Source organism: Mastigoproctus giganteus, chromosome 5, assembly GCF_048544385.1.
Source record: "Mastigoproctus giganteus isolate SK-2022 chromosome 5, ASM4854438v1, whole genome shotgun sequence".
Taxonomy (NCBI): Eukaryota; Metazoa; Arthropoda; class Arachnida; order Uropygi; family Thelyphonidae; genus Mastigoproctus; species Mastigoproctus giganteus.
This window is the reverse complement of record NC_143579.1, coordinates 15,339,905-15,354,279: the sequence shown is the minus strand read 5'-3', so window position 1 is coordinate 15,354,279 and position 14,375 is coordinate 15,339,905. Positions and strand designations below refer to the sequence as shown.

The following is a 14,375-nucleotide window of genomic DNA, read 5'->3' as shown; positions in this document are numbered from 1 at the left end:
CACAGTTTCAGAATGCCACTGTACTGCACAAAAACTCCAAACCACTCTTTAATGTCATTATATAAATGTTTTTTTTTTTGTTTTTTTTTTTTACATTGTCCATTTTAAGATTTTTTAAGAGCTAAGAAATTTACATTTTAAAATTACCAAATAATCTTCTTCACAAAATGGTTTACCATCCTTAGCATAAAAAGGCTTGCCTCGTAGTTCTTTATCTAAAAAATACAGATTTCTTAATTAATATACAGAAAATAATATATAAAACAGTATGAAGAAAATGTGTTCATTATATTGTTCTAATTAACTAATTAATTAAATTATAGTTAATTATCTTATTTCAATATGTGAATGTTTTTGCCGATTGGCATCCTGTTTCTGTTTATGATTATTAGTATATAACAGTAAAGATTTGTGGATATTCATTTTAGCTACAAACTCTGAAAATATCATTTTAATATACAATGAATTTCCCTTAGGTTATAGCATATTTTTATAAAATAACCAATATTTTGATTTCAATTACTGTTGCTCTCATCTTTTACAAGTACAGATTGCTGATTACTGGCTTTTGTGTTGAGATAAAATATTTGGATCAGGTGACTAGGCCAGTTAAAAAACTACAGCTACATGCTATAATCTATCCAGATATGATTCTTGAATAGTAGTAGTAGAGGCAGGTGATCCAAGAAAGCAGCTTATTTAGCATTAGCATTTATTTACCATTTCACACATCCATTCCCTCTAAAAGTTTGTCCAGTTCCTCCTTGAATTTAATGAGAATGGTGGGAAGCGTTGTTCCAAGATCATCAATACACAAGTTGAAAGAAAAGTAGGATACTAGAAGGTCAGTTTCATCCTTGGTTGAAGTTGCCATTTGGTTGAAGTGGCAACAGAACCATCTGGTTTTGAGAGAGGTGTGAATAGACATGGGCAAAAGTTTTGGCAATATCTTTGGCAGGAGACCAGAAAGCTCAACTACCATTTGACAAGAAGCAAGTTTTCTATTCTTAGCCTGTTTGAAAACTAGTTTGACTGATTAATAACTGCTTTACAACTGTTGCAAGTTTTGATGTAGGCAGAAAATGAAGCTAGAGATTTGGATACAAGCCAATTACTATATATAACATTCTTATCTTGAACAGCATTAGCACATTTATTTGAAAACCAAGGTTTAGATAAAGAATGAGTTCGAAATCTGATGCTAAGAAAGCTCCAGGTGCTTATGTTAATATAAGGTGAAGTGTGGAATAAAGGATTTCATTCCTACAATAATAATTTCACTGACACAATCTGGGCAAACGTTGACATCAAAAGATTTGAAACAGTAATCTGACCAAAGAAAAGAAATCTTGCAGATCATCCCATTTTGCAGTCTTGTAATTCCAGACAACATGAGGTTGAAAATGGCCACAAAATAAAGGCTCCATTGGAGAAGAGACCATCACCAAGTTGTGATCTGAGGTGGCTAGAGGACCACTCACCTCAATTGTGTACTTAGATGGGTTGTTTGTGAGAAAATGATCAAGCATGTTGGATGCATGGTATTAGGATTGTGTGGTATCAGTAGGCAGTGATTTTTTTTGGGATGGTACAGCGTACCGGCACCTTTATTAACAGTGACGTGTGATATTTGGATACAATGCACTTTGAAATTTGTAATATTCTGTAAATTTTTTTCACAGTTTACCTACTATTCAAATAAGCTTAAAATTATTTAACTAAATTTGCATTTTTTACTGTCTATTGTTAAGATATTTACTAGATAAAACTGTATAACCATTTTTATAATTCTAAATTACTCAGTCTGACCTCTGTTTAACAAATGTCCTTTTATAGCGAATTATTTTGAATTCCCCTTGGAAGTTACATTTAAAATAGTTTCAGTTGAGTGAGCAAAATTTTCATATAGCGAATGGATTAGGAGAGAATTAACTCGATATGCACTGTTCGCATTTCTGGCCTTCAGGAAATTTAGGCAATTAGTGCTGCTGCATGAATTAAGAGAGCTAAAGGGATTACCATTCTCCAACTTAGTGGTATCTGGTAAAACCTATCCAACCACCTGTCCCACATACGGAGAAGTCACACTGGTCAAGAGTGAGCAGTTCAAGGTTCAGTTCCACTGCACACACCTTCTACTGCAGTGGTGTCCAACCTTTTTCATGTACAGTGGCCATATTCAAAAAAATTCAAAGTTAGATTTCTTTAGTGTGTTACATTTTTCATATCTTGTTGCATGTAAAAGTAAAATTGAAAATATTCGAAACTTTTATTAAGTACAATACACAATTACATTTAATGAGAAAATTTTTTTGATAATTAACAAAATTTAAAATTCTGTTTTAGTTCACTTTTCTCATGGGCCGTAGGTTAGACACCTCTGTGAATCAACTGTAAGCATCCTGTTCGAGAATTAGAAAAGTGATTTTCTTTTACCCCGACAAATAATCATCTGTTGTTTCACGGAAGTGCATTATGCACATTTTTCCATAAATTTTCCCTATCTCTGTTTATATGGTCACAATACCTGAATATCCAAATCACACCGTCATTTTGGACAGTTTCAAAAAATAAAAAAATAAAAATTCAAATTTAAGAACTGGTGACAATAGAGATGACGAGAGAAAGAAAACGAGGACAACGAAGGTATTAATTCTTCTAAATTCTGGTAAAAATGAAGTTAGAAAATTGTCAATTAGGTTACAGTTAAATGCATTCGGGGATACCTAATTGATAAGAAGGTTTTGGAAGAATTGAAGCATTTGATAAACGCTCTGAGTACGATACAAATTTCACTGAGTGAATCTGAACGAGGATTTTCACAAATGAATCTGATCGCCAGTCCAACCAGTGCTTCGTTGATGACAAATACAGTTTCTTCACTACTATTTCTTAAAACTGTAGGCCCACTGCTAACCCGCTTCTATCCAGCAAAATATACCGATTCATGGCTGCTTCGGAAATGTCATTCAGCAAGAGAGACACAAAGAGGAAGAAAAGAAGTCGGCATAGGGTGTCCGGTGAGAACTTAATGAAAATTTGGAATATTCTACAAAAACTTTATTGTGAAATTATTTTTACTTATGTTATTATTTTTTACTTATTTTTTTATATACGTGAATAATAAATTTATGTTTAATAAACTGTGTTAATATGCTTAATTTGTTGTTATTATTCTAAAAACATTACTACTAAAGTAACAATATCAGGAACAAAAAAATTTTAGAGTACTTTTCATATCCTTTTAATTTTCGATTTTTCCTGATAGCAAAGAATCAGTACCGGCACCTATTTTTTTTTACAAAAAAAAAAAAAAAGCACTGCTAGTAGGTAAATCAACAATCTGTACAAGGTCACTAGTAATTGTAAAAGCCTCAGCATCTTGAACAGCTAGGTCCGTGTGACTAGAAAATGGAGGCCAATTGGACTTGCAAACATTAAAATCATCAAGGAAAGTTACCTCGCTGTTAAGAAAGTTAAGACTGGAGAAAGTCTAGTTTCAAAGAGAGGAAGTCAAAGAATTCTAAGTGATTAGTGGAGTTCGGAGAATGATAGAGGCAACAGATGAATCTGATAGAATGCGTTAGAGAGATTTTAAGCCATAGAAGATCGAAAAGAGGAGATTCCAAATTACCAAGTCTCTGACAGGCAGGGACGTCCCTAGGGTATGTGGTGTCTGGGTGCAAATTGAAATTTTGCTCCCCCCTTTAAAATTTTCTTCATAGGTGTATGAAGAAACAAGAAATGTAAGTTTCAGGTTTTCAGGTGCCCCTTGAACGTTGCCGCCCAGGTGCGGTGCACCCCTTGCACCCTCGGAATGGCCTGCTCCTGCTGACAGGGAATATCAGAACAGACATATGCACAAGTACCACCTTTGAAGCAAAAGGAATCATACAACGAATAATTTGGACAACCGAGATGAGCAGTGGTTGAATCAACTGATAAATGGAATTCTGTCAGAAAAAGTACACCAGGTTTAGCAGACTAAGTGAAAATGGACATCTCTGAGAGTAGAGCTGAGACCACATATATTTGTGAAATGAATGAGGAAGTGTTTGGGAGGTTTAGATCTTTTCACTAATAGAACTAATAGATAAGTTCATTCTATTAATCTGACAATTCATGATGCATTCAGTAGTAAGAAAAGGTGGGGAAGAGATGCTGTATGAATGAAATTTTTGGATGTGACATACACATGGTAAGAATATATCCAGTTCTCACTCTTTTAAAAAATCTGGATTTAATGAAGTTGACACAGGCAAGATAATTGAGCAATTTAATTCTAATGGAGATAGTTTAGGCACAGAAAAACTCAGGGTTTATAAACATTCATATGAAAAATGAAGGTGATCAAGTTGTTTCCCCCCTCCCTACCAAAAAAAATTTTTCTGATGATTTAAAGAAAATCTCAAATGCATTAGAAATTCTAACGCATCATGATCCCAATTTTTAGCAAAGGAATTCCACTTAATTTAGCAATTACACTGGGGGGGGGTGGGACTATTATGAATGTTATCAACACTATGTCATTCTTAAGAAATACAAAATGGCTACACACCTCGCCCTTCTTTAAAAACAAACCAGCCTTCCCAAAATGAGAAAAATTGCAGCTTATGTGTATCACCACTGATGGATTCTTTAAAGGAAGCATCTTGATCTTCATTGTGGCTCTCACTGAATTTCAACACTTCATTCTCTTAATAAAGTGGTGAGTGGACATATTTTTCAGAACAATGTACAGTGACAATTTATTTTCATTATAAATACATATTCGTTTCACATTTTTCTTACAAAAGTTGGGAATACACAGTTATATTTTTTCATATAATTAGTTATTCAACATGAAGTTTCTAAATAACAAGATTTCAGAAACACTACATCAAAGTGTTACTATATTTAGGCAGGTACTGAAAGTTTCAGAGATTAGCACCAACCCAACAATTAATGTGCAGTAGTTATTTTGGAGAGGTACTCATCACATCCTGCATAACCACTGCTGGGTTAAAGAGAATTTACCCATTCCTAAATTGTGCTTTGTAAGAATTATATGAGATTAGCAAACTTACTGCCAAACCAAGGTATAAAGTTTAATATCTATTTTATAATATCCTTTTAAACAAAGTTATGACAAACATGGCATTACTTACGACAAACGTGGCAAGTAAAACAAGCAATATGATACACCTGATCCATAGCAGTGCATCCGCTACCTTCACCAAGAACTTTCTCTCCACATTTAGAGCACATTCCTGTCAAAGGTACAGTGAACATGATTTAAAAATAAAATAAAAATAATAACATGATTTAAAAATAAAATAAAGACAATAAGGCATTCTGGAAACAGCGATAACTTTAGTTTCTGAACAGCTTATAAAAGCATGCAATTACACAAGTGTAAAAACATCCAAATGTCTTTTAGGAAGAATTTTTGTGCTAAAGAGAGTCTAATTCCCTCAGTGCTTATATATCACAGGCATATACAAATATGAATACAGTGTAAAGTGCATCAATGCAGGCAGCTTACCTATAACAGGTATTTCTTCCTCCTCCTCCTCCTCATCTGACAGCACAGTAACAAAGAAATTTTCCATTATAGCACACATGAAGTAAATATACTGGGCATTTAATCAGCATATTATCCATAAAATTTTATATCAGAAAAATGATTTAAAATGACAGAAAATATTTAGAAAACCCAAAGTGCAATAGGTTTCCAAAATAACTTCCAATTACCATGCTCAAAACATTATTTAAGCAACCATGTGGGAACATTGCATATCTATTTTTAATAAGAATTCTATTAATTATTAATAAAGCATTTATAACACAAAAATACAAACAATAAATTTAATAAAATGAAAGCAATGAGAGCAGCTATATAAATTAACAGATGTGATTATGTTTTTTTTTTAAAGATTAGCTAAAACATAAAGAATAAAAAAAAAAACACTTTAAAGAGTTATTAGTAAAAGTCCTAGATGGGGGTATGTAAAATATCCAGTACAGTAAAGGTTGAATGTAAGGATGAATTTAATCATTTTAAAAACTGATTGCAACTGACTTCTTTTTATTTATTCTCTCTCGCTCTCTCTATACACAGTAATCCTACTCAGAACTATACACAAAAAATAATATACTATTCCAAAGCAGTGAAGGTCATGAGACATCAATATAATGTGAATATAAACCATATATATTCTATGGCCAGTTTGCTTCTTTTCACTGGATAAAAACTAGCCTTTCAAAGAGAGATGGAATAACGTACAAATCAGCTGAGCCCAACTAACAGTGACAATGTGACAAAAGCTCATAAAAATTCCTCCTGCCCCTGGATTAGTGCATTCTCAAAAGATTTGTGATCTCTACACAAAAATGTTAATAATATAGAGCAGCGGTTCCCAAAGTGTGTTCCGCGGAACCCCAGGGTTCCGTGATAAAATTCAGGGGTTCCGCGAGACAAGGTGCCCTTTATATCTTTCTTGTTTCATAAAAATGGGTAGGTATTTTTAAAAAAAATGAAAGAATTTAAGTTATGTAAAAAGTTACTCAAGAAAAATACAAAAAAATTACGTTATTCATTATTTAAATGCATGAAATACATTTCGTTATAGAATCTGAAATATGTACTGCAAAATAAGTAAGATCAATTTTAATCAATTGAGAGGTAATGGAGAAAAATTTGACAAGACAGCTGAGGAAATGTGCATAAATACATTAAAAATTATTGTAGGCGGCCCATTTTTTACTAACTGTGACATCACTGTACCAGCAGCATGGCCTGTATATTATAGTGTGGCCTTGGCCTCACGCGATCCAGCCAATCAGGACGTATTATCTTTTTTATTTTTATATATATATATATATATAGTTAGGGTTCCGTAATTTTTTAAACAGCGTATAAGGGTTCCGCAACAAAAAAATTTTGGGAACTGCTGATATATAGAGTGTTCATAAAGTTCCTTTAGGGTTTTCAACAGCTGCTGTAAACAAATACAACTACAGACATGTTTTTTGTTGTAATTTGTAGTAAATATCTCAAAAGTTTCATTGCTTATCTCATTACTGTCAAACTTTTGACTTTCAAAAAAAAAAAAAAAAAAAAAAAAAGCAAATTTTATAATTTTTATCAGGAAAGCACATAGGGGGAAACAGGATAATTTTAAAATACAGACATGAAATTAAATTTCAAAGAAAATGTGCAGTACAGTACAGTACATTTACAAACATCAGTGTACCTATGATTTTTATAACTGAGAATTTGTTTGGATTGCTTGTTAGACAGTACTGGGTGATTATGCATGGTGCAAGGAAGATAAACTTGCAGTCTTTGCTTTCTTCAGAAATGTTGAATCAAAATACTGAATGAGTTTATAACAGCAGCCCTGCTGCCAAAACTTGGCTATAAAAAACACTCCCTAAGTTTCTCCAGAAAGAGATCTGGATCATGTTCTTCCCCCACCCCCCCATCAAGCTGATTAAATATCTCCTCACAGTAATCTTTGTTATACAATATTATTATATTATATATAATGTGGCATATATTGTTATAAAGAATTGTTAAAATTACAAGAATGATTTGAAATAATATTATATTTCAACTTTTCTTCTGCATTTGTCAATTTCCAAAACAAGGACCACTACAGAACAATCTTTCTTCTTTCATAAATAGCTTTTGGCTGATTATCAAACTGAAATTGTCTAAACTTATACTACAAAACATCTATTTCTTCAACTATTTCTTTATCTTCAATGATAATGAGCAGCACTGAAAACCTGAAAGGCCTCTGTAGGCGAGTGGTCAGGAGCGAGAGTGCAGTAGCTCATGCTCCTTGAGTAGACTGGGGTTCAAGCCCCTGACTACTAAATAAGGTCGATCTGCCAACCCACACCGGACCAGCGTGGCAGATTATGGCTCATTTACATGAAATGTTGAGGAGGCTTCCATCCTGCAGTGGGTTGATAATGGCTGCAGTTTAACTTTTTTTTTTTTTTTTTTTAACTGAAAACCTGTCCACAAAAAATTTCAAATCTAAAAAAAGATGCACCACCAATTGTGCTACTTCATTCAAAATAATAATATCATTTTTCAATGGGAACTTGTGCACCTGAAGTCACATACAGCAATAAAGTTCTTCCTCACTGAATAATAGAACAAAACCTTCTCCTCTTGTTTTAGACTCATTACAACCTTTGCAGAACTGCCCATTAATATATCAATCTTCCAGTTGGTGTAACAAACTTACGTGTCACACCAAATTTGATTGAAGAGCTATGATTGGATTTTCAAACTTTAGTTATAACATTTAAGAGGACAAGGAAAATGCTGTGTTGAAGCCAAAAGAAAAGAAAAGAACATCAACAGACTACAACACATGAAGATAACTAGCCTATAGAATCATCAGCTTGTCTGAACTGTTTTTAGGATATCTTGTATCAGAAGTCTGAGATTCAGAAGTTCTTTTTCCTCGAGTTTCTCAATTTTACTTCTTTTGGATCATGAAATGGATATGGACATAAGTCAGTGCTTTTCATTAGTGACTGTTTAATATAATTTCCAGTTTGGAACTGGAAAAGTGTTCATATGGCTTTTCTCACTATTTTCAACTTCTCAGTGGTTGCACTGTTCTGACAGCCTACTTAAAAGTTCTACTAGTAGTATTTCTAATATACTAGTTCCAACAGCCTAATTAAACCCAGAAACAACTGTGCAAACATATGCTTCAAAATCTTTTTTACTTCAGTGGCACACATTAATCAAAATAGTTTATTAAATTATTTACTAAACTATATTATTAATTCCAGATTTAAAAATACATGGAAAACCTTACATATGTGCCTTCTTAAATACAACGTTGTATTTATTTGACATCTTAATGAAGATTATTAGCTTTCTGTCAAAAAAGTATGGGGGGATGGAGGAACCCCCTTCTAACACAGATTGCAACTTATCCTGTTTTATGTATTCTACATATTTTATGCAACACAGACTAGAACACCTAAGTGCCAATTAACTAGAGACAAAGAATGAAATTAAAATTTTAATGGAAAAGTTTTTTTTTTTTTATAATGAAAACCCCAAGCATGAAAGGTATTAGAATCTATAGTACTTAGTACTATTCATGGCCTGAAGGTTGAGAAGATGAAAGAAAGAAGATACTTGTTGACATAACAATTGAATTTCTAAACATTGCAATTTTCAGAAAATACATGTGAAGCGAGGTTGTTCCAGAAAAAGTAAGTTGAAGGAATTAAAGAGGAAGAAGAAAAGTTGGTTCTGTGAGTTCAGAGCTGGACAGTAAAAGGATGCTAACCAATTGAAGCATGTGTTCAGACTGGTTTGGAAGAGAAAGGGCCCACTGAAATTCAAACCATGAACTGATTACTGAAATTACTTCATTACTACAACTGAATTTCAAGATAAACCAAAATTTATACATTATGCCACTATTACACTTCATATTGTGTGATTTTACAAAATGAGATATTATAGTATTGATGCTTAACATACAAACTTTGATTTGTCTTAAAATTAAACTATGTAGTAATGATGCAATTGCACTAAATAACGTCATAGTTTTTTTTGGCCGATGCTGCGTAAGCACAAAATCTAAGGCAGTGCATTCAGTTGACATCAGTGGCTAGTGCAATGTTGGGGTCAATTTAGTGTGACATAAGCACTGGGAAAGCAAATATGAGAGTAGGAGTGTGCTATAGGAATTGAATCATGAGTAGAATGAACAGTTGTACAGAGAAATATAGTGAGCCAGTAAATCAGAATGTCTTATAATGGGGATATTAACTTTCCAGATCATGACTGGAACCTGCGAGTTTGTCACTCACAGACTAGTAAGACTTTCATGGATTTATTGGATGACTGTTTTCTACAGCAGCATGTTTGAGAGGCAACCAGAGGGAGTAGTACTCTTGATCAGACCATCAGCAGTGATTTTTCATGCAATAAGAATCTGCAATAAAGTAACCACTAGGTGGTGGTAATCATAGTGTAGTGATGTGGGATTTACTTAAAGATGTAACTATCATCAGGGATAAAGGAAATGGTTATTGCTTTCATAAAGGTGACCACAGTGGTCTCAGACATTAAATTCTATACAGTGGAACCAACTCATGACGTTACAATAAGCAAATTCTAAATGGGAAGCATTCAAAGAATTAATCTTGAAAGCTACTAGGCTTTTCATACTACCTAAGAAATACTCTTTAAGGTATAAACCTAAATCGAAGTCAGATGAACTGATGAAACTTGTGGCAGAGAAGAAGTGCATGTGATGCATATAAATTATCAGGCAACACAGAAGACTATGGTAGATATAAACTAGTCTGTAATCAAGTCACAAAGAAGGTCAAGCAAGCAAAGGCAGATTACAAGAAATCTTTGGCAAAGACTTATTTACTTATAGAAACACCAGAAGGAAGGAGATGAAAAAAATTGGTCCAATCATTAATGACGGTTTGACTGTTGATGATCCTGCTCAGGCTGTTGACAAACAATGAATTTTTTGCATCTACATTCCTTCTGGTGTTTCTATAAGTAAATAGAACCATTATCCTCTGATTCTGGCATGAATTAACTCTTGAGCAAAATTTTTAAGTTTAATACCAAGGGCCCTCAAATTCGTTCATTCTTAAGCAGTCAACCAACAAGTGCCATAAATGTTAAGGAACGTGAAATTAATAGCTACTTAGTATTGGCACGCTGATTGAAATACAGACTTGGCACATACCAGTTTTTATTTTCTTTGCTCATTTTGATGTTAGTTTATGTACAAGAATAAACTTTTTTTAGAAAATTTTAAGATTTGTTCTGATTTACAGCTCAGCAGAAAAGTAAGTGTTTGCTTTTAGTATTCCAAACTTTTAATTTTTAACCTATTATGTACAAATTTTTGGAATGTGGGAATGTCAGAATGTTGATTTTTTTTTTAATATTGAAAAAATTATGATATAACAAATAAGTTCTCTCACATTTAGGTGGCAGAAAATGTGTTAAACAGTTTGGCAATATTTCACAGTCACTGTTTTCAATCATCCAGAGCTGTTTGAACGATGTTTTATTGAAAGTGTTACAAGCCCCTCTTTCAACAAAGCAGAAGCAGAAGCATTAAAAAAGTTACACAAGCAGACATGTAGCATATAAAAGAACAATTTTAACATATAAAATTTAAGGAAAGACAGATGTAAAATAGATGTGTGGAAATTTTCCTTTAGCCAGGGGTGGTTAATTACTGGAACAAACTTCCATCTGTCGTGGAAGTTGATAGGTTAAATAAATTTAAGGAGGAACTGGACAAACATTTAGAGGGAATGGCTGTGTGAATTTTTTTTGGCTTGCCTGTTTGATGGTCAACTATAATTATTCATGTGGTTCAAGGACTCTAACCATAGTGCTTTAATGGAAAAGGAAAATAGATTTGTCTAATTTCATTAGTTTTTTTAATGTGATATATCCATTGAAATACATATTGAAATTATATATCTCAGAAGAATCAGTTCAAATGCAATTATCTCAGAGGTTAATTTTATGTTGGTTAATTTTAATTTTATGTTGGAGAAAGCAATATTAGGTTAATTTTATGTTGGAGAAAGCAATATATTCATCGTGATCTATGTATTATAGAGATGTTCTATGCATCCTATGCAGTTTTTCTATGTTTTAGCAGTTTTTATATAAGTATATATATATATAATGTCTCCAATTAGATTGTTAGATTCCTCTGGATGCCTGTAACGGGAATCCTTGTAAAATTTGTAATCCTTGGACAAATTTTATGAATAAAGAATTTAATTATTATTATTAAATATATTGAAATATATATTGAAAGGTATATCCACTGAAGTCAGGTGTAAGTTAGCAAGCCTGGCCTAATGTGTTCTATCTCTAAACCACATTAGAAGAATTCAGCTAACAGACAGCTGTTCACCTATGCATCCTATCCCTCCACTGCATCATTCATCTTTTGTGCTGTGTGCCAGTTTGGTCAAGTTTGTTCAGCTAACATTTTTAATCCCCCCCCCCAGGATTTCTGGTATGGTGCAATCACCATAACATATCTGGCCAGTTTTAGATCAGCGAAACTGAATTTGAGGGCCCTTGGTATTAAACTTAAAAATTTTGCTCAAGAGTTAATTCATGCCAGAATCAGAGGATAATGGTTCCTTGCATCTTTATACCAAAATCAATCAACCATCTCTGAAATGTCTAGCACAACCACTGGAGCTTCCCCAAACTTTTTGAAGGAACCTTGACCAAAACTGAACCACATATGCCATAAAATCGCCCATTAGCATTGATGGAATCCATACCGATGATCATTAATCAGACTGGAGGTTTGGGGGTAAGCTACTACAACTACAGATATCAATTTCAGAAGCACAGCATTTAAGTTTATTTTTTCCTAATTATATACTTATAACAGTAAAAGAGAAAGGAATAGTTTTACCTTAATTCTACAAAAATTTGTACAATTCTCTCTCTCTCTTTTTTTTTTTTTTTTTTTTTTTTGCAATTAGTTTCCAAAATTTGTTATATTTTACATCACCATTAATTATATTTTGTTTCATTTATCAAAATAAATTCTTTCAGTTTAATATGTTGGCCACCTTCTGCTATCTCTACCAGTTATACAGACATCAGACTAATTTTTCCATAACTATACAGTAATCACTAGTAAACTTAAACATAATAATTAAATTTTGGAAGGATTATTAAGTTTTGGAACCTGGTTATTACCTAGTGTACTACCAAATAAGATTTAAAAGAAGGAACTTTTCCACACGAAGTATTTAATTAGTTTATTAGGATGTAAAGGACATTTGGTACAATTAGACCCTAAACAATTCCAACAACTAAATAAAATTAGACTTCAAACATTTCTCCAAGTGGCATTCCTCAGTGTGATACAGTCTAGTCTCTCCAGACAGTTTGGTCTCACAGGGTCAAGTTGTAGTACTCCTCCCAAAACCTAGCCTGAAGACAGAAACGTAGCTGATTTTATTTTGTTGTTGGAATTTTAACTGTATCTCACGTCCTTTGCATACCAGTAAATTAATTTAAATACTTCATGTGGAAAAGTGTCTTCTTTTTTAAATCTTACTTAAATATAATAAATTAATGGCAATATAAAGTATGATATTTTTATCGATAAATGGCATTATTTAAATATTATTGCTATTAATCCCTAAGTAATTTATACTTGAATGTCAGCACTGAAAGTGATTTATTACCTTGTATAGTCTTTTACTAGATCTAAATGCACCACTTTAAAATATCCAAGACTTGCTACATTAAAAGAAATGGATATTTAACTTACCAAAGAATTCTGGATCACTAGAATTCTCCATACTTTGTACTAAAAGATCAGTTAAATGGTCCACTTCTGCTTCCTTTCCTGTTGCACCTCGACTCATGTTGCCTTTCCCTCGCCCAACAGCTGGATAGTATGAAGAATACAGTGAAGAACCACCACTTCCAGTACTATATGTAGAACGAGTTGACATTTGGCTTGGTGGGCGGGGTGTAATTGGTTCATAGATAGAACTTGTATCATAAGTACTCTACATGAATAATAATGTAAATTAAATAAACATGAAGTCATGAGTAATCATTTCATCAAGTGTTTTCAAGAAATTATAATTTTTCATAATCAGAGACCAATCAATTTAAATTGGATGCACTAATGCATACTTAATTAACTATCATGGACTGAGACTGAGTAAATTTCCTATATATCTATCACAGAGCTTTTAATATACACATTATCCATTACACTGCACTGAATTAGAAGGAATGTTTTGGAAAGTACAAAAGCTTGTTGCAAACCATTTTGATTTCCTATGTGACTCAATTTTTCAGTATAGGCAAAATTTGTGGAACAGGATCAAATAAAATATAATAAAAAGATTTGTATATGACAGTGGTAAAATGCAATACAACACTTTTTCACAAGAACAAATTTATAGTTTATTTGAACCATAAAGAAAGTCCTCCCATCTACAAATTTCCTAACTCTGTGCAGTACCCACTAGCTGGCAGTGTTCTTGAAATCAAGTAATTTTAGAAAGCAGTTTCTAAATAAATTTAAATCAAAAACTAAAATTACTACCAAAAACTAGATCTTAATTTCCTATATACTGCTAATTATTAAATTCAACGATTTAATAATTTTAAGGTATACAGGAAAATGAAATTAAGGTAACTATTTCTAATTAGGTATAATTCTGAATTATGTTTAATGGAATTAAACTAAAGTCAAATCTTATCTAATTAATTGATGAACTACCTCTTTGTAATCTCACCAAACACATGTATATAAAACAAATTAATTAGTTATGTGCCTCTATAGTACTATTTTCACTGA

At 32.6% G+C, this 14,375-nt stretch overlaps 1 protein-coding gene across 3 annotated transcripts in view; it reads right to left on the bottom strand.

The window, feature by feature from the left end:
• Positions 1–14,375, bottom strand: part of LOC150085198 (lipoma-preferred partner homolog) — a 196,447-nt gene that overhangs the window by 59,577 nt on the left and 122,495 nt on the right. For 2 of the 3 annotated variants that reach the window (XM_090373083.1, XM_090373084.1), the window contains exons 4-7: positions 13,329–13,572; positions 5,525–5,560; positions 5,148–5,249; positions 148–215 (exon numbers count right to left, since the gene is read on the bottom strand). In XM_090373083.1, the coding sequence (XP_090229209.1) occupies positions 148–215; positions 5,148–5,249; positions 5,525–5,560; positions 13,329–13,572 (450 nt within the window). The remainder of the gene's footprint in view (positions 1–147; positions 216–5,147; positions 5,250–5,524; positions 5,561–13,328; positions 13,573–14,375) is intronic. The other variant, XM_090373085.1, reaches the window with a different exon arrangement.